Below are 23,213 nucleotides of genomic sequence, written 5' to 3' on the forward strand. Positions count from 1 at the left end.
TGTAGTACCTTGTTTTGGTTTATTTGGGATTGACTGAAAGCTGTAGAGGTCCAGACTCCGGATCCGCGTCCCCATGTATATGACAGCTGTCACACAACAGATTGTACAGGGAGATGTTACAGCCTCTTCCTGATCCGCAACCGCTGCACTCAGGCAGAGGTAATGGGAACAGCACAGGCGGAATGGTCAGGACTCTAGATCGCTGGACTGACTCCCTGCAGGGACCTCTGTTGCTGTAGAGGATGCTGTATCTGTCCATGTGTATGTGACAGCTGTCATACAGGAAATGATGCAGGGAGACACACACCAAGAGCTTCGAATCGGAAGAGATCACTGGAGCCGGTTCACTCAATCACGATTATCTTTGGAGAGTGATCTATGAGGTTCGTCTTACTAATATGCTTTTTATGAGCAAATTATAGGAGACATAGGGGGTCATTCCGAGTTGTTCGCTCGTTGCCGATTTTCGCTCTGCTGCGATTTGTTGCTAACAGCCATGCGCATGATACGCAGTGCGCATGCGCTAAGTTATTTAACAAAAAACTTAGTAGATTTGCTGGTGTTCGTACAACGCTTTTCAGTCGCACTGCTGTTCGGTAAATGATTGACAGGAAAGGGGCGTTTCTGGGCGGCAACTCAGCGTTTTCACGGCATTGGCTAAAAAACGCAGGCGTGTCAGGGAAAAACGCGGGAGTGTCTGGAGAAACGGGGGAGTGGCTGGACAAACGCAGGGCGTGTTTGTGACGTCAAACCAGGAACTAAACGGACTGAGCTGATCGCAATCTGTGAGTAGGTCTGGAGCTACGCAGAAACTGCAAAGAATTATTTAGTAGCAGTTCTGCTAATCTTTCGTTCGCTATTCTGCTAAGCTAAGATACACTCCCAGAGGGCGGCGGCCTAGCGTGTGCAATGCTGCTAAAAGCAGCTAGCGAGTGAACAACTCGGAATGAGGGCCATGGTGATGCAGGAATCAATGCTGATCCTCCAGAGATGTAGGTGCTTAAAGAGAGGTACTATCTATGCCCTCTACAGCACTGACTATGTCATCATTGCACTGGCTATGACCACACAACACTTCTTACAATAGGCCCTTGCAATATCAGACTGAGATATGAGGGGAGGTGGCACAAAGTTAATGAGGTGTGACCAGCTGATTAAAGGGGTGTGGCCAGCCATGTGCCATCAGTCAGTGTGACTCTGACTGGCTGGGGGAGGCTGTGTCTGAAAAAGTAAGACTGACTTGCTTGGTCGAGAAGGGGTCAGGTCCTGGTGGGTTAGATTCTGACCGGATGGGAGGAAAGGGCATCAGAAGGGCAAACTGGGACTGTCAAGTTCTGAAATGGGGCATTGCAGTGCCCGCCATATAATACAGACACCAGCAGTGACCCACATATAACAGATAATGGGGGTCATTCCGAGTTGATCACTCGCTAGCAGTTTTCAGCAGCCATGCAAACGCATTGTCGCCACCCACTGGGGAGTGTATTTTCGCTTTGCAGAAGTGCGAACGCATGTGCAGCAGAGTGCCTGCAAAAACATTTTGTGCAAAACAAGACCAGCCCTGTACTTACTCTTCGTGTGCGTTGAGTCTAACGTTGGAGGGATGGCTTTTGACGTCACACACCCGCCCAGCGTTCGCCCAGCCATGTCTGCGTTTTCCCTGGCACGCCTGCATTTTTATAAGCACTCCCTGAAAACGTTCAGTTGACACCCAGAAACGCCCCTTTCCTGTCAATCGTCTTGCGGCCGCCAGTGTGAATGAAAACGTTGCTAGAACCTGTGCAAAACCACAAAAGCCTTTGTACACATACGTTGCGCGTGTGCATTGCTGTGCATACGCATGCACAGAAATGCTGATTTTTAGCCTGATCGGTGCGCTGCGAACAACGGCAGCTAGCGATCAACTCGGAATGACCCCCCAATATTAATACACTCCAAACACACACACATAACATTAATACCCCACCCCCACCACAGATAGTATTAAAACACACAGCAACCCACCCCAGAATATAGAGACAGGCTACAGGCAAGGATGGGGTGGCGGCTCGGGGTGAGGTGGCAGGGACAGGTGAAAGTGACAGGTAGCAGAACAGACACACCGGTAGAGGACTCAGGGGGACATTTACTAAGCAGTGATAAGAGCGGAGAAGTGAGCCAGTGGAGAAGTTGCCCCATCAACCAATCAGCTACTCTGTACAACTGTTTAGTATGCAAATTATAGATGTTACTTCAGTGCTGATTGGTTGCCATGGGCAACTTCTCCACTAACTCACTTCTCTGCTCTTATCACTGATTAGTAAATGTCCCCCTCAGTCAGGGACAGGAGGGAGTAGCAGAATAGAGAGATAAAGTAGATGAGAGAAGGTCTCAGGCAGGGAGGGGAGGGGGTACTTGGGCATCCACAGATCAAATGCTGGCAGATGGTTCTACAGATTAGTAACTAGCTGCCACCAATTAATCAGTTCACCAGTGGGGTGACAGCCAGAAAATGCTGGACAGTAGACCCCCATCATGTCCTGCCTGCTATGCCCTGCCATTCACTGAAAGGTGCAGGAATTAAAGAGCATGCATCCCTCCGCCCCCTGCCTGGGGGAAATTTCCCAGCTCCCCTTGGGGCCAGTCGAAGCCTGGGCCCTTGACAATTTTAACTCCCTGGCCCTTGTGGCTCTTAATCTGCTCATTATAGAAATATATATTCTGTGCTATATCCAAGGACAATGAAAATAGACAACTATGCCTCAATGCCATAAGGGACTTGTGGGGGGGGGGGGGGAAACAACACACAGATGTAATTCACATAAACAATCAATGTATTTGGTAAAAGGACATAAGAGCATGTACATATCAATACATATACAGTTTACAACATCTGAACAAGGAAATTCAGTTAATAATTTTCAAGGTTTTACAGAAAATTGGCAGCATAAAAAATACACAATCATAAATATAATCTACAATCTAAGTAATCTGTACCGTGGTCTGCGCAGACCCACAAACATCGGAAACCCGATGGTTTACGTACTAATCTTAATCAGGTGCTATGTAAACAAGGGCATAATGCACACAAACCTGAAGAAGTGTATGTTTCAGTGGTATATACATAAGGGGAGAGTTATTAAAGCTTGGATAGCGATAAAGTGGAGAGAAATAAAGTGTTAACCAATAAGCTTCTTACTGTCATTTTACTGAATGGTCAGTGCTACTGCCCGCTCATACATTGCCTGGCACATCCACGTGCATTCTTACAAATAGCAGCGCCAATATACTGTAGACAGATTGAACACACACATAACGTGCGCTGATATAACTTCTTCCCCGTACCGATGAACAGTGCCCTGTGTGCAAGAAACAGCATCAGCACCCCCCCACCACCACCAACCATATAGGTGCGTGCCAAAAATATAGGGGTGAGACTTCATGGGGAAGGGGCGTGGCCACAGAGCTCCCTTTTACACATTATGGCAGACAAAGCCCCCTTTTGCACAGTATGGCAGGTAGAGCCCCCTTTTAAACAGTACAGCAGGCAGAGTCCCCTTTTACACAGTACGGCAGGTAGAGCCCCCTTTTACACAGTACGGCAGGTAGAGTTATCTTTTACACAGTATGGCAGGTAGAATCCCCTTTTACACATTAGGCAGGTAGACTTCCCCTTTTACACATTAGGCAGGTAGAGCTCCCTTTTACATAGCACAGCAGGCAGTGTCCCCATTTTTACACATTATGGCAGGCAGAGTCCCCTTTTTACACATTACGGCAGTCAGCGTCCACCTTTTTTATACATTATGCCAGCAGAACCCCCTTTTTTACACAATCAGCAAGCAGAGTCCCCCTTTTTACACATTATGACAGGCAGTCCCCCTTTTTTACACATTAGGAAGGTAGAGGCTCCCTTTTTTACACATTAGGCAGGCAGAGTTCCTCTTTTCACACATTATGGAAGGCAGTCCCCCTTTTTTACACATTAAACAGGCAGAGTCTGAGAGAGACAGAGAGTGTAAGAAAGAGTGTGTAAGTATTATACTCACCTGTGGCCAGACGGCAGGGCTACCCTCTCCTCTTCCTGCCCTACGCTGTGCTCTTCGCAGTGCAGGGTATTGTGGGTGGGCTGGGGGCAGGCTGGGAGAGCTGTCATCTCTCCCAGCACACGGGGAGAGAGCAGAGGGGGAGCTGCAGCGCTGCCTGGCTACCTATGTGAGAGGTTGCCGGGCAACGCAGCTAGGTGCCAGGAGGTGACGGCGGGGGGACGTGGGCCAGACTTCACAGCGCAACGGCGGCGGAGTGGCCAGGCGGTTGTTGCCGGTGGTCCTGCGCTGTGTGCCAGGCACTACTGGCATACATCTAGGTATGGCCCTGCAGATGAATAATACATCTATCCCTGTGTTTGAAAAATGACAGAAGCTGATTGGTTGGTACTTTATTTCTCTCCAAACTTTGATACGTCTCCCCCATATAGAGAAGTTGTAATGATTCATTATTATTCCATGGATTTATTTGTGGACACAAATTTCTCTGAAATAATGATAAATCAGAGTTGTCCTTACACAGTCGCATGTATTGTATTGAAGGCAAATACTCACATTACAAAAACTGTGCAATATCTGCCAAGCTTAGCTATAGTCTCTGCATGTCAATAATGAAGTAAGCGTGATACAGAGAGTTGTATTTTATAAGCCACTGAGCCAGTAATGCCTACAATGTAAAATTACTGGAATTCTTAACTTATAAAATGTGTTTGTGTTGTGTGAACTAGAACTAGAGTAAAACATTTCAGAAATGTATACAGGATATCTGTGATCATACACTGCCTTTTTTTATCTACTGGTTCCTCCTCTGTTATTACTTCCTAAGTGGTGCCAAACGCAGAGAAAATATAATATTTTCACATTATTGTGCCATATACATTCTGGGCCTTATTCAGAGATGGACGCAGACCGCTGCATACGCAGCCAGATCTGCGTCCATCTCCTCACATGCTGGGGGCCTCCCAGCATGTGTAACGGACCACCTCCCGATGCGTCCACAATTAGATTGCGGTTGCATTGGAATTAAGGTTTATCTCTGGCAGTGCCGCCATTTTTTAATCGGAGCAGCTGCGTGTGACGTCAAAATGTGTAACCCGAAAATGGTCCCGGCCCGCCCACGTTCGGCAACCCCTGCCCCCCCAACACCGCATTGCTGCCGCTGTCAATCACATTGCGGTCGCATCTATCGGGGATGCGACTGCAATGTGTGTGTCTGCGACCGCTTGCCATGTGCAATTTGCCTCCATCGGCAAACTGCGCTGCGGGATGCATCAGCGGTCGGGTCTGAATGACCCCCTCTTTTAGTTAGTGCCAAGAGAAAATATTTTTTTTTTATATCTCCTTTCAACACAGGTTAGTCACAGAGTAATTAGTACAAAATTGTAACAAAACACAAACATGCTTTAATAGTACACTTCAAGAAAGCCTTATGTTTGAGACAAGATATACATGTTGGAAGCATGCATCAGCCTTTGAGTACATACCAGTGCATTCCATAGCAAAGGCTTGATAACCCGACATACATGGTCCAACATGTGAGCCAGTACAGCAGGCTTTCCCAACCACGGTCCTCAAGGCACACCAACAGTACAGGTTTTAGTGATATCCAGGCTGCAGCACAGATGGTTAAATCAAAATAACTGAGCTACTAATTAAGTCACCTGAGCTGAAGCCTGGATATCACTAAAACATGCACTGTTAGTGTGCCCTGAGGACCGTGGTTGGGAATGCCTGCAGTACAGTGACCCCAGTCTTTACAGTTTGTTTCTGGAAATGTCTATTTGTAACAAAGAACCACCATTCTCAATGCAGGTTTTTTTTTTAGAAGAGTACATTATATTCATGTATTTAAAAGAACTGTATAATAAAAAAAATGGTGGAATAGTTTGAATGTTCTCCAGCGTTTATGGCATGCTTTTAGTAAAATGCTACTTTCTATGTCCGCCCATAGTGATGGAGGTGCGACGCAAAGTCTGGTGCTGTTATTTATAGGAAAGTAAGCTTGACAAAACCTATTCACTGTCCTGATCTATTGTCAATGAGATATGTTTTGCCCTGCAAGATGGGTTATGCGCTTTCATTCTTGTCTCTGTCCTGCAAGTTAGGTGTACAAAGATTTTTGTTACGTTACTTGTTTTCCTCTACATAAAGATTGCACTATAACGGTATATGAAAGCATCACTTGTATGCTCATTCCTTATGTTCATTCCATAGCAGCAGAGATCAGTCACAATTATTGTATTCAGTGGATTGATTGAATAAAATAAATTGTACCCATACTTACATGCTCTCCTAAAAGTTGCTGGAGACTCCTGATTTTTCGGGTAGTCCCCCGCACCCCTAGAAGAGTGGGTACGCCTCCCGTATCCTGCCCGCTTCCTAGGAAAGCAGGCAGGTTAGCCAGATAATGCAGGGAATCACGGGTCAGAATGGAGGGGGTGGAATTAAAATGTTGTACACACATTAGTACAATTATACCTTAGCTGGTGCACCAACTTAAGTCCAACAACTTTTATTTAGCAAAATCCTGGTGCAAAAGGGGGAGGTTTTTTATATTCCTCTGGAATGCTTGCTTGACGATTGTTATGCTGCTGTTTTGGATTTGTGTTCTTTGGTATTGTGTGTCCAATACGGCCCAAATTTTCCTTCACATTTTTCATATGTGCCGCCATTGCATTTTCCATTTTCTTGAAATCATTAGCTATTTCTGCTTCATTAACTAAAGATGCTGCTTTAGTCATTACACTGCGACAGGCTTTCAATGGTTTCTTTGATGTGTGGGCTCGTGTCGCTCCATTTTTATCATGCATGTTTGCATTTTGAGCCGTGTTCGGGTATATTGAAGCTACACTATGTGACTTTGACATACGTTTGTGCTGAACTGGTAACACAGGCACCTGTAAATAGAAAACACAAGTACAGTAGTTATCCACAGCAATAGATATAGGAAAATCTAAACATCAGTATATATGTAGTCTTTGTTAATCAGCGACTTATTGCCATAATTCCCAGATCCTCTGACGTCTGTCTTGTGGAATTGGGAAGATTCAACATGATGGAATCCCCATTTTGCTGATCCCAACCAAAAAATGGAATATTGAGACATCCGCGAGGCATGGTTACTGAAGATGGGGTTGCCAAACCCGGGCACATTATGGGGGTTATTCAGGTTTGTTAGCAATTGGGCAAAAACATGTTGCACTGCAGGTGTGGCAGATATAACGTGCAGAGAGAGTTAGATTTGGGTGGATTATATTGTTTCTGTGTGGATAAATACTGGCTGTTTAATTTATAGACTGCAATTTACATTTTTGTTTGAACACACCCCACCCAAATCTAACTCTCTATGCACATGTTACATCTGCCCTCCCCCCCCCCCCCCTGCAGTGCACATGGTTTTGCCCAATTGCTAACTTTTATGGTTTGCTAACAAACTTAAATAAGGCGCTATATGCGGAGCACCCACACAGACACACACACAAACAAACAAACAAACAAACAAACAAACAAACAGTATGCTACATAGACATATGGGGCTTTATTCTGAGATGGTTAATTGAGAGTAAAACAGAAAAAGCAAGTAACTTGTGCACCTTGCTCAAACTATGTCGCACTGCAACTGGGTCAGATTTAACCCCTTTATTGCACCAGAGGAGTGACTCTTGTCCTCTGGCTATATAGTAAGACCGAGGAGTATAAGCTCCACTGATAACTGGTAGGCAGGGCCGGTTCTAGCCCTTGTGGCGCCCCGGGCGAAAATAGGGGCGTGCCTTCATAAAGGGGCGTGGTCAGCTATGCCCCCTGTAGAGTTGTGCTCCCAGTGGTATTGCCCCCAGGACAGTTGTGCCCTGTTTCTGCCCACAGTGGTATTGCCCCCAGTACAGTTGTGCCCCCCTAGTTGCGCCACTTACAAAAACATAAATAAATAAAAAAAAAAATTTAATTAATACTCACCATCCCCGCTCCTGATTCCCAACCGCTGCTGCCCGCTGCCCTCTGTCTCCGGCCGCCGGCGCCGCTCCTCTGATCTATGGGAGAGACGTCATGACGTCTCTCCCATAGCACCGCATAGACACTAGAGGTGCGCAATGATGTCATCACGCACCGCACAGCAATGACAGCCAGCACCGTGGCGCACCACCAGTAGCAGATCTTGCCACGGCGGCGACGCCCTCCGGAAGGCTGCGCCCCGGGCAAAAATCCTGTGTGCCCGTAGCAAGCTCCGCTATTGCTGGTGGGGACCCCTGGCAGCCACTGGGCCAGATCAGGAAGTAATGTCAGCACACATGCCAATGTCTCTTTTGAAAAAAAAAAAAATGAAGGAAAATTATGGGGGAAGGGACTTTAAGCCTCCCTAAACCTCCCTTTTTAAGGTGTGCCCACATAAAAGCCAATGTCTGCTGATAACCAGACAGTAACCCCCTGCACAACAGAACAATAATGTAGTTCAGGCATAGGAAAAGATCTAACGCAACCTAGTTACAAATAATTATGGAACATCCATTTTAGAAAGAACGGGGTCCTGTTTCAAATGTTTTGGGCCCCTCAGTACTTAATGTCTTGTGATCACCAGACAGTATTCCCCGATACCATGACACTCTAAATTCACAAAACACCTGACTGACCAAACTGAATGTCCTCAGATGCCAAATTATCGAACTTGTAGAACTTTGCAAACGTGTTCGAACCTGACCAAGTAGCTGCTCGGCAGAGCTGTAAAGCCGAGACACCCCAGGCAGCCAGCCAAGAAGAACCCACCGACCTAGTAGAGTGGGCCTGTAGAGATTTTGGAACTGGCAATCCTGCCGTGGAATAAGCATGCTGGATAGTGAGCTTGATCCAGTGTGCAATAGACTGCTTTGAAACAGGACACCCAATTTTATTGGGATCATAGAGAACGAACAGCGAGTCGGATTTTCTGTGATGAGCTGTTCTCTTTACATACACCTTCAAAGCCCTCACAACATCCAAAGACTTTGAAGTAGCAGAGGTGTCCATCACAGCCAGAACCACAATAGGTTGGTTGATGTGAAAAGCGGACACCACCTTAGGAAGAAATTGCTGACGAGTTCTGAGCTCAGTTCTGTCCTCATGAGACAACACCCCTAGTTCCGACACAAGTCTTGCTGAGGCCAAGGCCAACAGTGTGACAGTCTTCCACGTAGGTTACTTAATGTCAACCTCCTGTAACGGTTCAAACCAGTCCGATTGGAGGAACTGCAGCACTAAATTGGGATCCCAAGATGCCGTGGGAGGCAAAAAGGGAGACTGGATGTGCAGAACACCTTTCAAGAATGTCTGGACTTCAGGGAGAGAAGCCAATTGTTTCTGAATGAAAATAGACAAAGCCGAAATTTGGACTTTAATGGAACCTAGGCGTAGGCCCACATCCACTCCCAACTGCAGAAAAAGCAGGAGATGTCCCAGATGAAATTCCACCACAGAATATTGTCTGTTCTCACACCAAGATACATCCTTCTTCCATATATACGGTGGTAATGTTTAGATGTTACCCCTTTCCTGGCTTGGATCATAGTCGGAATGACCTTGTCAGGAATCCCTCTCCTGGCTAGGATCAGCCGTTCAACCTCCATGCCATTAAACGTAGCCACGGTAAGTCTTGAAAGGCGAACGGGCCCTGTTGCAGAAGATCCTCGCAAAGAGGCAGAGGCCACAGATCTTCAAGGAGCATCTCCAGAAGGTCCGCGTACCAGGGACTTCTTGGCCAGTCCAGAGCAATGAGTATTGCTTGAACCTTTTCTCTTCTTATTCTTGTTAGAATTCTCGGGTCAGAGGAAGTGGAGGAAACACGTAGACAATCTGGTAGACTCATAAATCGTCAGAGCGTCTACCGCCACTGCCTGTTGGTCTCTCGACCTGGAACAATACCGCTTGAGCTTCTTGTTGAGACGAGAGGCCATCATGTCGATTTGTGGATATCCCCACCAACGTGTCAAGCACCCCACTCCCCCGGGTGCAGGTTGTGTCTGCTGAGGAAGTCTGCTTCCCAGTTGTCTACTCTCGGAATGAAGACCGCTGACAATGCCATGGTGTGTTTTTCTGCCCGGAGGAGAATTTATGACACCTCTGACATTGCTGCTCTGCTTTTTGTTCCGCCCTGTCGATTTATGTACCTTATCGCCGTTACATTGTCCGACTGGACTTGTGTGGCCTGATTTCAAAGTAGAGATGAGGCCTGCAGAAGGGAGTTGTAGATTGCCCTGAGTTCCAAGATGTTTATTGGAAGGATGACTTCCTGACTTGACCATCTTCCTTGAAACTGCATCCCCTGGGTGACTGCTCCCCAACCTCTGAGGCTTTTGTCTGTGGTTAGCAGAATCCAATTCTGAATCCCGAACCTCCAATAAGGTGAGAAGTCTGTGGCCACCACAGAAGTGAGATTCTGGCCTTTGGCGACAGACAGATCCTCTGGTGCATGCGAAGATGTGATCCGAACCATTTGTCCAACAGATCCAGTTGGAAGGGCCTCGCATGAAACCTTCCATACTGAATTGCTTCATAAGAGGCCACCATTTTCCCCAGAAGGTGAATGCACAGATGCACCGAGATCCAGGTTGGCTTCAGGACAGCCCGAACCATCAACTGGATTTCCATAGCCTTCTCCAAGGTAAGGAACACTCTCTAAGATTTCGTGTCCAGTATTATTTCCAGGAAGGAAAGCCTCTGCGTCAGTTCCAGGTTAGATTTTGGTAAGTTCAGAATCCACCCGTGATCCAGGAGTAATATGTCCATCAACCGCTCCCTGGACAGTGCCTTTATCAGAAGATCGTCCAGGTATGGAATTATGTTCACTCCCTGTTTGCGGAGTAGAAACATCATCTCTGCCATCACCTTGGTGAACACTCTCTGTGCCGTGCAGAGACCAAATGGCAGGGCCTGGAACTGGTAGTGGCAGTCGTTTAGTGAAAACCGTAGATAAGCTTGATGAGGCGGCCAGTTCGGAATGTGAAGGTACGCACCCTTGATATCCAGAGACACTAGGAATTCCCCATCCTCCAGACCTGAGATCACCGCTCTCAGAGACTCCATCTTGAATTTAAACACTCGTAAGTACGGGTTCAATGACTTGAGGTTCAAAAACGGTCTTACCAAACCGTCCGGTTTCGGTACTACAAACAGGTTGAAATAACATACCTTGTTTTGCAGATGAGGTGGAACTGGAACAATGACCTGAGTCTGTACCAGTTTTTGAGTGGCGTCCTGTTGTACTTGCTTCAGTTCTGCAGGAACCTCAGCACTCTCCCACCCGATTTGGGAGCTTTGGTACTTCCCCATGGTATTAAATGGATTCCCAGTATCCTCTAGGACGTAAGAGAAAATAGGATTTTTATTACCTACCAGTAAATTCTTTTCTCGTAGTCCATAGAGGATACTGTGCGCCTGCCCGGTGCTTCATTCATCCTGCACTGCTACTTGGTTAAGTTTTCTGGTTTGTTTAGCTGTTGCTGTTCATGGTTCATGTTTGGTTAGCATGGCTTTCCTATTGTTCTGTATGCTGGTTCGTAATCTCACCACTTTTCTTATCTATCCTTCTCTCAAAGTATGTCTGTCTCCTCAGGCACAGTTTCCTAGACTGAGTCTGGTAGGAGGGGCATAGAGGGAGGAGCCAGTGCACGCTATCAAATTCCCAAGGCTCCTAGTGGACCCGTCTATAACCCTATGGTACTAAATAGATTCCCAGTATCCTTTACGGACTACGAGAAAAGGATCTACTGGTAGGTAATTAAAATCCTATTATAGGTTGTGCTATTGTACTTGAGGGAGCTTTGAGAAGTGTTCATTAACTCATCTCAGAGCTTCTGCAGCACAGTGTGCTTTATAAAATGCTCTTACTGGTGTCTCCATAGAACTATGCAAAACAGCAGATCTGATGGTACTGTGTGTGTGTGTGTGTGTGTGTGTGTGTGTGTGTATATATATATATATATATATATATATGTGTGTATGGGGTGAACCAACAGCGCCAAAAATACAGTAGAAAGTTTTTTCACTGTAAACCCTAAAAAACTGATAGTCACCGTGTGCCACTCCCTTTTGTATAGAGGGCGTCTGCTATATCTTAAATATAACCTGCACTAGTACGTGTGCAGGATGCATAAAAATTGGAAAGAAGTGAATAAAATCTAAGCGACCATGGGTGGCATATATTTATAGGGACTACGTTATTTTTCAAATAAAAATGGGGTTTATTACAGACAATATATAAACGACATGCATAAAAGGGGAACAGTATTACAGGTTTAAAATTGTTAAAAACCTAACGGGCACATATAAGAGACAAAATGGAGTATAAAAATTCATGTACAATGAAAGAAATATAGATAAAATGAACACATAAAAAATATGCTGTGTGTCAGAAAATAATGGATAAAAAGCAGCTTAACTGAGGATTCAATAGTAGTAGCAGCAGGATTCACCCAACACGTTTCGTCTGGTCTGACTTCATCAAGGGGTAGCATACATGGGACAAACCTCTATATATACCCTTATGGATTAGGAAGTAATTAGTTACCTCACTTCCTGTATTCAGTTTGCATTAGGAAAAGGATACAAAAAGTACATATACATTATGCCTGGTAGAAGGGGGGACATTAAATAAGCTAAAACGCCATATTTGCGCTTAAAAATTGAGTGGAGAATGAATACAAATTACAAAATTAGTTCCAGGATGTTCATTTCCGGTCCGGGACGCTTTTCGCGTCATTTCCACCCCACTTCCGGCGTCCAGACGTTCACTTTGCGCATGCGCCGGCAGGTGTAAGAGAGGGTGCGGCGGCCATCTTTGTGAAGTCCATAGTTTAGGACAGTTCCATATAGTGCAAACGGGTGCCGGCGGCCATATTTTCACTGGCATTATTCATTCAGGAAGATTAGTGTTTTAAGATCCATTGTCTCCAATTCGGAATGGCATACAATAAAAAGGGGGAAAAAACGGAATCAGTGCTGGTAGAAACGGAAATTCATAACTTATAACATATGTACTATATATATATATATATTACTTATATTGTTAATGGGCTGTTTCTATACTAGAATTGCATTATGTAGGTTTTATTACATGAGCATGGACATAGTCCAAGGTGTCTCATGATGTCACCTAGTATATAGAGGGGGAACAACCTCCACGATAATGAGAAATTATTAGGAGAAAATATTAAAAAGAAAATATTAAGAATATTAAAAAGGAGAAAATATTACAAATATTAAAAAATATTAATATATATATATATATATATATATATATGGGAATGGGGAACTCATCCTTTTAATGTAAATTACAAATACATGATAGTTATTGTCACGTTGACAGCGTTACAAAAAGTTGGTACCATCATTTACGGAAAAGAGATTGAGATTGAGTTTAGAAATGACGCGCCCTTGATCCAACTTAAATTACAGCACCCGGTCTTCCTGGGTAGTTTCCTAACCCTATACTGGCCGGGCCAACACTGCTTGGCTTCCAAGATCGGACGAATTTGGGCATATACAGTGTGGTATGGCTGTAAATTGGGATCTAGGCTGCAAGGACAGAGAAAGTGTCCAATACCTACGGAGTACCAATAGATTCTCGGCATTGCACAGATTAGATTCAACAGGAGAGGGTGTTTTTTTATCCCCGGGACCAAGCACAAGGGTCAGGGACACGATAAGAACTACCATCAAGGAAAGAGATAAGCATGCGTCACCGCGAAAAAGAAGGTTTGTAGTAGAAGAGGATGCCGTGGGGGTAGGAGGAAAGAGCCACTTCAAATGAAGGAATCTACAGTAGGAACATCAACACCTAAAGGCATCTTCAATCTATCTAGCCATGACCTAACTACACATGAAATCTCTCTCTTGAATAAAGGATTATCGTTCGCACCCACGAAAGGGATGAACAAATTTGATGTATTTGTGGATCTGAACAAATTTGTCAGGAAACTTTCTTTGAAACGTCATTTTCTAAGAAAAGAAGACGCGGCAATACGGAATTACGAGCAATCGAAATCAGGACTTAGACCTGTATCAAAATTTTACCCACTGGAGTCTAAAGGAAACAACGTAGGCATATTCTACGATCTAGTAATGAAAGATCTATGCGATACTGAGATCCAACCCATTAAGGAGAAGAATCTAACAAATAGAGAAAGACAAGCAATCAAGCAACTACAGGACAACAAGGACATCATCCTAAAACCGGCTGACAAAGGGGGGGGGGGGGGGGGCTGGTGATTATGGACCACATGGCATATGTTGTGGAGGCAGAGAGACTCCTAGGAGATAGGTCCTCCTACACACTACTATCAGCGGATCCAAAGGAATCTTATGTGGAGGAAGAAAGAGGTATCCTCCTTGAAGGCCTTAGAAACGAGACACTGACCAAGGAGAAATACCAATACCTCCTAAACACCAACCCCGTCACCCCAATTTTTAATTTCCTCCCAAAAGTGCACAAATCAATGACCAACCCACCTGGGAGGCCTATCGTGGCAGGAATTGATTCTCTAACATCTCATTTGTCTGAATATGTGGATATCTTTCTAAGAAAATACGTTATGGATCTACCCGCGTATCTGAAAGATACCACCTCAGTTCTCAACCTAATGGAATCTCAAGAATGGAAAGATACTTACAGATGGGTCACGATAGATGTACAGTCTCTCTACACGTGTATCCAACACGAGAAGGGAATCCAGGCTTGCCGCGTTTTTATGGATAAAGATCATTTAATCACGGAGGATCACCAGATTTTTATTTGTGAAATAATGAATTTTATCTTGAAACACAATTATTTTATATTCTTGGATCGATTTTACCTCCAGATTTGTGGGACAGCGATGGGAACTATATTCGCGCCAAGTTTCGCGAATCTTTTTATGGGCTACTGGGAAAATTAATGTATTTTTACCAACCGCCCTTTTAAGTCAAATATCATATTTTATAAAAGGTATATAGATGATATTTTAATCATATGGGATGGTGATGAATCTTCTTTTAAAGACTTCTTTATTTATATATCAGACAATACCATGAATCTGAAATTCACATCCAATGACAGCACGGAACAAATAGAGTTTCTGGATCTGGTGCTGACTCACGTAGGAAAAGAGTTTGTAACAAAGAACTTCATTAAACATGTCGATACGAACAGTTACGTCCATTATCAAAGCAACCATCTTAAACGATGGAAGAACAATGGGAGTAATTCCAAGTTGATCGCAGCAGGAAATTTTTTAGCAGTTGGGCAAAACTATGTGCACTGCAGGGGGGGCAGATATAACATTTGCAGAGAGAGTTAGATTTGGGTGGGTTATTTTGTTTCTGTGCAGGGTAAATACTGGCTGCTTTATTTTTACACTGCAATTTAGATTGCAGATTGAACTCACCACACCCAAATCTATCTATCTCTGCACATGTTATATCTGCCCCCCCTGCAGTGCACATGGTTTTGCCCAACTGCTAAAAAATTTCCTGCTGCGATCAACTTGGAATTACCCCCAATATTCCCCTCTCACAGTTCACGAGAATCGCACGGAACTGCAAAACTGAAAAGGATCGTGACGCACAATTGTCCATTTACACAGAAAGGTTTAAAGAAAAAGGATATCCCGAACATATTCTGGAAACGGCCAACAGTAAAGCAAAGACCTTAGAGAGGAAGAACCTTTTGGAATACAAATCTAAGGAGAAGAAGGATGATACTATTAGGTTCATCACCACCTACAATAGACACGACAACCGGATTAAACAAACACTCAGATCACATTGGAATATATTTTTAATGGACCCCATTCTCAAAGATTATTTACCACAAGAACCCCATGTGGTGTTTAGGAAATCTCAGAATCTGAAAGACCTTCTTGCACCCAGCATGCTAAGAAATCATGAAACACCGAAAGGAACACTACAGAAGTGTGTGGGATGTTATTAGTGTGGTCACTGCAATATTTGCAAATATGTGAATCCAAACAGGAAAACATTCAAGAATACAGGACAATCAAAGGAGTACAAGATCAAGCACTTCATCAATTGCAATATATCATCAGTAATTTATCTCCTGGAGTGTCCCTGCAAGATGAAATACATCGGCAAGACAAAGAGGCCACTAAAAATCCGCATACAGGAACATGTAAGAAATATTAAGAACAAGGTCCAAACACACGCCGTATCAAGTAACATAGTAACATAGTAACATAGTATCTTAGGTTGAAAAAAGACAATTGTCCATCGAGTTCAACCTATTTGTGGTGTCCTATGCATGATGATTTGACTAAAATTTCTGACTGATGCTGCTGTCAGCCATTGCATTTTATCCCTATTTATAGTAACTATAATGCATGACTATGCACCATACCCCTGGATATCCTTATCCAATAGGAATTTATCTAACCCATTCTTAAAGGTGTTGACAGATTCCGCCATTACAACTCCCTCGGGCAGGGAATTCCAAACACGTATTGTCCTTACCGTGAAAAAGCCTTTACGCCGTATTGTGCGGAATCTCCTCTCCTCTAACCTGAGCGAGTGTCCACGAGTCCTCTGTGTTGATCTAACCAAAAACAGGTCCCGCGCAAGCTCTGTGTATTGTCCCCTTATATATTTGTAGATGTTGATCATATCCCCTCTTAGTCTCCGCTTTTCCAATGTAAACATGCCTAGTCTTTCAAGCCTTTCCTTGTATTCCATCGTCTCCATGCCCTTAATTAGTTTGGTCGCCCTCCTCTATACCTTTTCAAGCTCCAGGATATCCTTTTTGTAGTACGGTGCCCAGAATTGTACACAGTATTCAAGGTGTGGCCTCACTAGTGATTTATATAACGGGAGTATAATACTCTCGTCCCTAGCATCAATACCCCGTTTTATGCATGCTAATATCTTATTAGCCTTCTTTGCTGCAGTCCTACTTTGGGTACTACTGCTTAGCTTGCTATCTATGAGGACACCTAAGTCCTTTTCCAGTACAGAATCCCCTAATTTTACCCCATTTAGTAGGTAGGTGTAATTTTTGTTCTTGTTACCACAGTGCATTACCTTACACTTGTCTGTGTTGAAGCGCATTCTCCATTTGGCTGCCCATGCTTCTAATTTAACTAAGTCATTCTGAAGAGACTCGGCATCCTCCTCTGTATTTATAGCCTTACACAATTTGGTATCATCTGCAAAAATTGACACCATGCTCTCTAGACCTTCTGTTAGGTCGTTAATGAAAATATTAAACAATAGCGGTCCTAATACTGAGCCTTGCGGCACACCACTTAGCACTTCAGTCCAAGTTGAAAAAGATCCATTAACCACAACGCGCTGCTTCCTATTATCTAACCAGTTTTTGACCCAAGTGCATATTGTGCTTCCTAGCCCTGATTCTTGTAGCTTGTAGATAAGTCTCATGTGTGGTACAGTATCGAACGCTTTGGCAAAGTCTAAAAAGATTACATCCACGTCTTTACCCTGATCTAGGTTTGCGCTTACTGTTTCATAAAAGCCAAGTAAGTTGGTTTGACAGGATCTGTCCTTCATAAACCCATGTTGATTCCTTTTAATGACCTTATTGGTTTCAAGGAACTTCTGAATACTATCTCTTAGAATACCTTCCAATACGTTCCCCACTATAGATGTAAGACTAACTGGTCTATAATTACCTGGTTCAGCTTTACTTCCCTTTTTGAATATAGGCACTACTTCCGCTATACGCCAGTCTTTGGGAACCATACCTGATATAACTGAATCCTCAAAGATCAAAGATAGCGGTTTTGCCAGTTCAGAGTGAAGCTCCATTAGAACCCTTGGATGAATACCATCGGGCCCTGGTGATTTATTAATCTTTAAATGTTTTAATCGGTCACAGACTACTTCCTCGCTTAAATAAGTACCTATCAGTGTGATATTCTCATTATTGAGATTGTGTGTCAGTCCCTGAATTGGGTCCTCTCTAGTGAATGCTGTTGAAAAAAACTCATTTAGTGTGTCCGCTATGTCATTATCATTTTTGCTTAAGACTCCCAACTTGTCTTTTAAAGGGCCTATACTCTCCTTCTTTAATCTCTTGCTATTAATGTATTTAAAGAATTTTTTGGGATTCGCTTTGCTTTCCTTTGCTACTAGTTTTTCAGTTTCTACTTTAGCCGCTCTTATTTCCTTTTTGCAATTTTTGTTACATTCCTTATAGTGCTGAAATGACTCTGCTTCCCCGTCAGATTTGTATTTTTTAAATGCTCGCCTTTTCTTGCCCATAAGTTCCTTAATCTTTTTGTTAAGCCACATCGGTTTATGATTTTTATTCCCTTTTTTGCTACTCATAGGAATATATTTGAGTGTATTTTTAGCTAGCAGGAATTTTAGTACCTCCCATTTCTCCGTAGTATTTTTTCCTAAAAACAAACCTTCCCATTCAATATCCCTGAAAAATACCCTCATCTTTTCAAAATTTGCTTTGCTAAAGTTTAAAGTCCTAGTTGAGCCAGTATAGGGCTGTTTGTAGAAACTGATATTGAATATGACCATATTGTGGTCGCTGTTTCCTATGGGTTCCCCTACTATAATACCTGATACCAAATCCCCATTGTTTGTTAATACCAGGTCTAAGATTGCATTGTACCTAGTTGGTTCCTCAATTAGTTGGACTAAGTAGTTATCATTTAGTGTGTTTAAAAACATATTGCCCCTAGCAGTATCACATGAATCATTTTTCCAGTTTATCTCTGGATAGTTAAAATCTCCCATCACTCACTACTATGTCTCCTACTCCTGCTGCTCTTTCAATTTGCTTTAGTAACAATTCATCATCAGATGCGTTGATACCAGGCGGCCTATAGCATACACCCAATACTAACTTTTTTATTCCTTTTTCCCCGCATGCAATTTCTACCCATAATGTCTCAACAGTGTCTACAGTCCCCTCCTGAATATCTTCCCATATATTAGGTTTTAAAAACGGCTTTACGTACAGACACACCCCTCCACCCTTTTTATTTAGTCTGTCTCTCCTAAACAGTATATAGCCCTCTAGATTGACTGTCCAATCATGAGATTCATCCCACCAAGTTTCAGTAATGCCTATAATATCATACTGTTTGCTTGCTGCAAGTATTTCTAGTTCACCCTTTTTACCAGTAATGCTTCTGGCGTTTACATACATACAACTAAGATAAGTATTTTCCCTTGCGTTAGGGACATCTTTCACCTTATGTGGCAAGGATGACCTGTAATCGTCATTGGTTAGTGCTTTGGTAAAATCCCTTTTAGTACCCATGTTAGTAACCTTACCGCCTGCTCTTACCCTCCCCCCAACTTCTCCCCCATTTTGTTTACTACCGCCATCCCCACTATTCTCACTGCATGACCCGTAGTTTCTAGCTAAACCCTCCCCCCAGGCTCATAGTTTAAAATCTCCTCCAACCTTCTAACCATCCTTCCCCCCAGCACCGCTGCCCCCTCCTCAGTCAGGTGCAATCCGTCACGACAAAAGAGATGGCGCCTGACTGAGAAGTCCGCCCAGTGTTCCAGGAACACAAACCCCTCTTTCCTGCACCAATCCCTAAGCCACACATTTACCTCCCTAATCTCCCTCTGCCTCCCTGGACTAGCGCGTGGCACGGGTAATAATTCCGAGAATATTACCTTAGATGTCCTTGCCTTCAGTTTCTTTCCTAAGTCCCTATAGTCTTTCTTAAGGACATCCCACCTTCCGCTAACTTTGTCATTGGTGCCAACGTGCACCAAGACCGCCGGGTCGTTGCCAGCCCCTCCCAACAATCTATCTACCCGGTCCGCGATGTGCCGTACCCGAGCACCCGGGAGACAACAGACTGTATGGCGATCACGGTCCCGGTAGCAGATTGCCCTATCTGCCTTCCTGATGATAGAATCCCCTACCACCACCATCTGACTAGGTACCTCTCTATCTTTTATCCCAACCGCGCCAGACGGACCGCACCTCTGGATGCTAGAGGGAGCAGTCTCCTCCGGCACCGTCATTTCTTCACTATCATCCTCCGATTCCTCGTCCAATCGGGCAAATTTGTTCGGGTTTGATAGTTCGGAGATGTCGTGCCTCCCCCTCTTTTTCTTCCTTCTAACTGTGACCCAACTGGCTACCTGATCATCATCCTCTTCTACCAGTGACCCCTCCCGCAACTCCTCCACCGTTCTGTCCAAACTACGCTCGAGATTGTGAATCTCCCTCAGTCGCGTAACGGTTTGCCCTAGATCAGTTACCTGGGCTTCCAGGGCAACCGTTCGCACACACCTCGTGCAGATGTATTCACACTGGGCCGGTAGCTCCAGGTGTGCATACATCTTGCACGACATGCACTGAGTGAGGTCCTCAATCACAGTCCCTCCCATATTGTTTGTAAGGTCTAACTCCCTGTTACACTCAAAGAAAAAGCGGCAAAAATAAAAAAGACATTTCCTGCAACAACACAGCTCCAATCCTGAGGAACTCACATTTAAAGACATAGAACTAGTCACACTTGGAGAAAGAGGCGGGGATCTCTCCAACCTCCTATCAAGACGAGAGATGTTCTGGATATACAAAATTAAATCACTTCACCCAGACGGACTCAACGAGAATTACGAAATAGCTCCTTTTTTATGAACGTAAGCCTACAGTCCTAAGTATCTCTTGTTAATCATCAACATGCCTTCTTTTTTCTTCTCTTTTTTCTTCTCTTTAATAAGTCCTTGAACGTTGGAGCACTGTTTAGTGCATCCCCAACTTCTGGACACTTTCTCTGTCCTTGCAGCCTAGATCCCAATTTACAGCCATACCACACTGTATATGCCCAAATTCGTCCGATCTTGGAAGCCAAGCAGTGTTGGCCCGGCCAGTATAGGGTTAGGAAACTACCCAGGAAGACCGGGTGCTGTAATTTAAATTGGATCAAGGGCGCGTCATTTCTAAACTCAATCTCAATCTCTTTTCCATAAATGATGGTACCAACCTTTTGTAACGCTGTCAACGTGACAATAACTAACTATCATGTATTTGTAATTTACATTCAAAGGATGAGTCCCCCATTCCCATATATATATATATATATATATATATATATATATACAGGTTGAGTATCCCTTATCCAAAATGCTTGGGACCAGAGGTATTTTGGATATCGGATTTTTCCGTATTTTGGAATAATTGCATACCATAATGAGATATCATGGTGATGGGACCTAAATCTAAGCACAGAATGCATTTATGTTTCATATACACCTTATACACACAGCCTGAAGGTCATTTTAGCCAATATTTTTTATAACTTTGTACATTAAACAAAGTGTGTGTACATTCACACAATTCATTTATGTTTCATATACACCTTATACACACAGCCTGAAGGTCATTTAATACAATATTTTTAATAACTTTGTGTATTAAACAAAGTTTGTGTACATTGAGTCATCAAAAAACAAAGGTTTCACTATCTCACTCTCACTCAAAAAAGTCTGTATTTCGTAATATTCCGTATTTCGGAATATTTGGATATGGGATACTCAACCTGTATATATATACAGGTTGAGTATCCCATATCCAAATATTCCGAAATACGGAATATTCTGAAATACGGACTTTTTTGAGTGAGATAGTGAAACCTTTGTTTTTTGATGGCTCAATGTACACAAACTTTGTTTAATACACAAAGTTATTAAAAATATTGTATTTTATTACCTTTAGACTGTGTGTATAAGGTGTATATGAAACATAAATGAATTATGTGAATGTAGACACACTTTGTTTAATGCACAAAGTTATAAAAAATATTGTCTAAAATAACCTTCAAGCTGTGTGTATAAGGTGTATATGTAACATAAATGCATTCTGTGCTTAGATTTAGGTCCCATCACCATGATATCTCATTGTGGTATGCAATTATTCCAAAATACGTAAAAATCCGATATCCAAAATACCTCTGGTCCCAAGCATTTTGGATAAGGGATACTCAACCTGTATTAATATTTTTTAATATTTGTAATATTTTCTCCTTTTTAATATTCTTAATATTTTCTTTTTAATATTTTCTCCTAATAATTTCTCATTATCGTGGAGGTTGTTCCCCCTCTATATACTAGGTGACATCATGAGACACCTTGGACTATGTCCATGCTCATGTAATAAAACCTACATAATGCAATTCTAGTATAGAATCAGCCCATTAACAATATAAGTAATATATATATATATAGTACATATGTTATAAGTTATGAGCTTCCGTTTCTACCAGCACTGATTCCGTTTTTTCCCCCTTTTTATTGTATGCCATTCCGAATTGGAGACAATGGATCTTAAAACACTAATCTTCCTGAATTAATAATGCAAGTGAAAATATGGCCGCCGGCACCCGCTAGCACTATATGGAACTGTCCTAAACTATGGACTTCACAAAGATGGCCGCCGCACCCTCTCTTACACCCGCCGCCGCATGCACAAAGTGAACGTCCGGACGCCGGAAGTGGGGTGGAAATGACGCGAAAAGCGTCCCGGACCGGAAATGAACATCCTGGAACTAATTTTGTGATTTGTAATCATTCTCCATTCAATTTTTAAGCGCAAATATGGCGTTTTAGCTTATTTAATGTCCCCCCTTCTACCAGGCATAATGTATATGTACTTTTTGTATCCTTTTCCTAATGCAAACTGAATACAGGAAGTGAGGTAACTAATCACTTCCTAATCCATAAGGGTATATATAGAGGTTTGTCCCACCATGTATGCTACCCCTTGATGAAATCAGACGAGACGAAAAGCGTTGGTTGAATCCTGCTGCTACTACTATTGAATCCTCAGTTAAGCTGCTTTTTATCCATTATTTTGTGACACACAGCGCATTTTTTGTGTTCATTTTATCTATATTTCTTTCATTGTACATGAATTTTTATACTCCATTTTGTCTCTTATATGTGCCCGTTAGGTTTTTAACAATTTTAAACCTGTAATACTGTTCCCCTTTTATGCATGTCGTTTATATATTGTCTGTAATAAACCCCATTTTTATTTGAAAAATAACGTAGTCCCTATAAATATATGCCACCCATGGTCGCTTAGATTTTATTCACTTCTTTCCTATATATATATATATATATATATATATATATATATATATATATAAAATTCACAGTTTAACCTATTAATGGACTATTATTTTTGCTAGTAAGCATGTCCATTTTCTTAGTGCCTTTATGGTTATTTAC

The 23,213-nt window shown here is 43.0% G+C and overlaps 1 protein-coding gene across 1 annotated transcript in view; it reads right to left on the reverse strand.

The window, feature by feature from the left end:
• Positions 1–2,832: 2,832 nt before the first annotated feature.
• HSH2D (hematopoietic SH2 domain containing) overlaps positions 2,833–23,213 on the reverse strand; it is a 244,086-nt gene continuing 223,705 nt past the window's right edge. Inside the window, exon 6 of the mRNA XM_063914759.1 lies at positions 2,833–6,922. Coding sequence (XP_063770829.1) covers positions 6,542–6,922 — 381 coding nt within the window. The 3' untranslated portion in view covers positions 2,833–6,541. The remainder of the gene's footprint in view (positions 6,923–23,213) is intronic.

The sequence above is a fragment of the Pseudophryne corroboree genome, chromosome 1, assembly GCF_028390025.1.
Source record: "Pseudophryne corroboree isolate aPseCor3 chromosome 1, aPseCor3.hap2, whole genome shotgun sequence".
NCBI lineage: Eukaryota > Metazoa > Chordata > Amphibia > Anura > Myobatrachidae > Pseudophryne > Pseudophryne corroboree.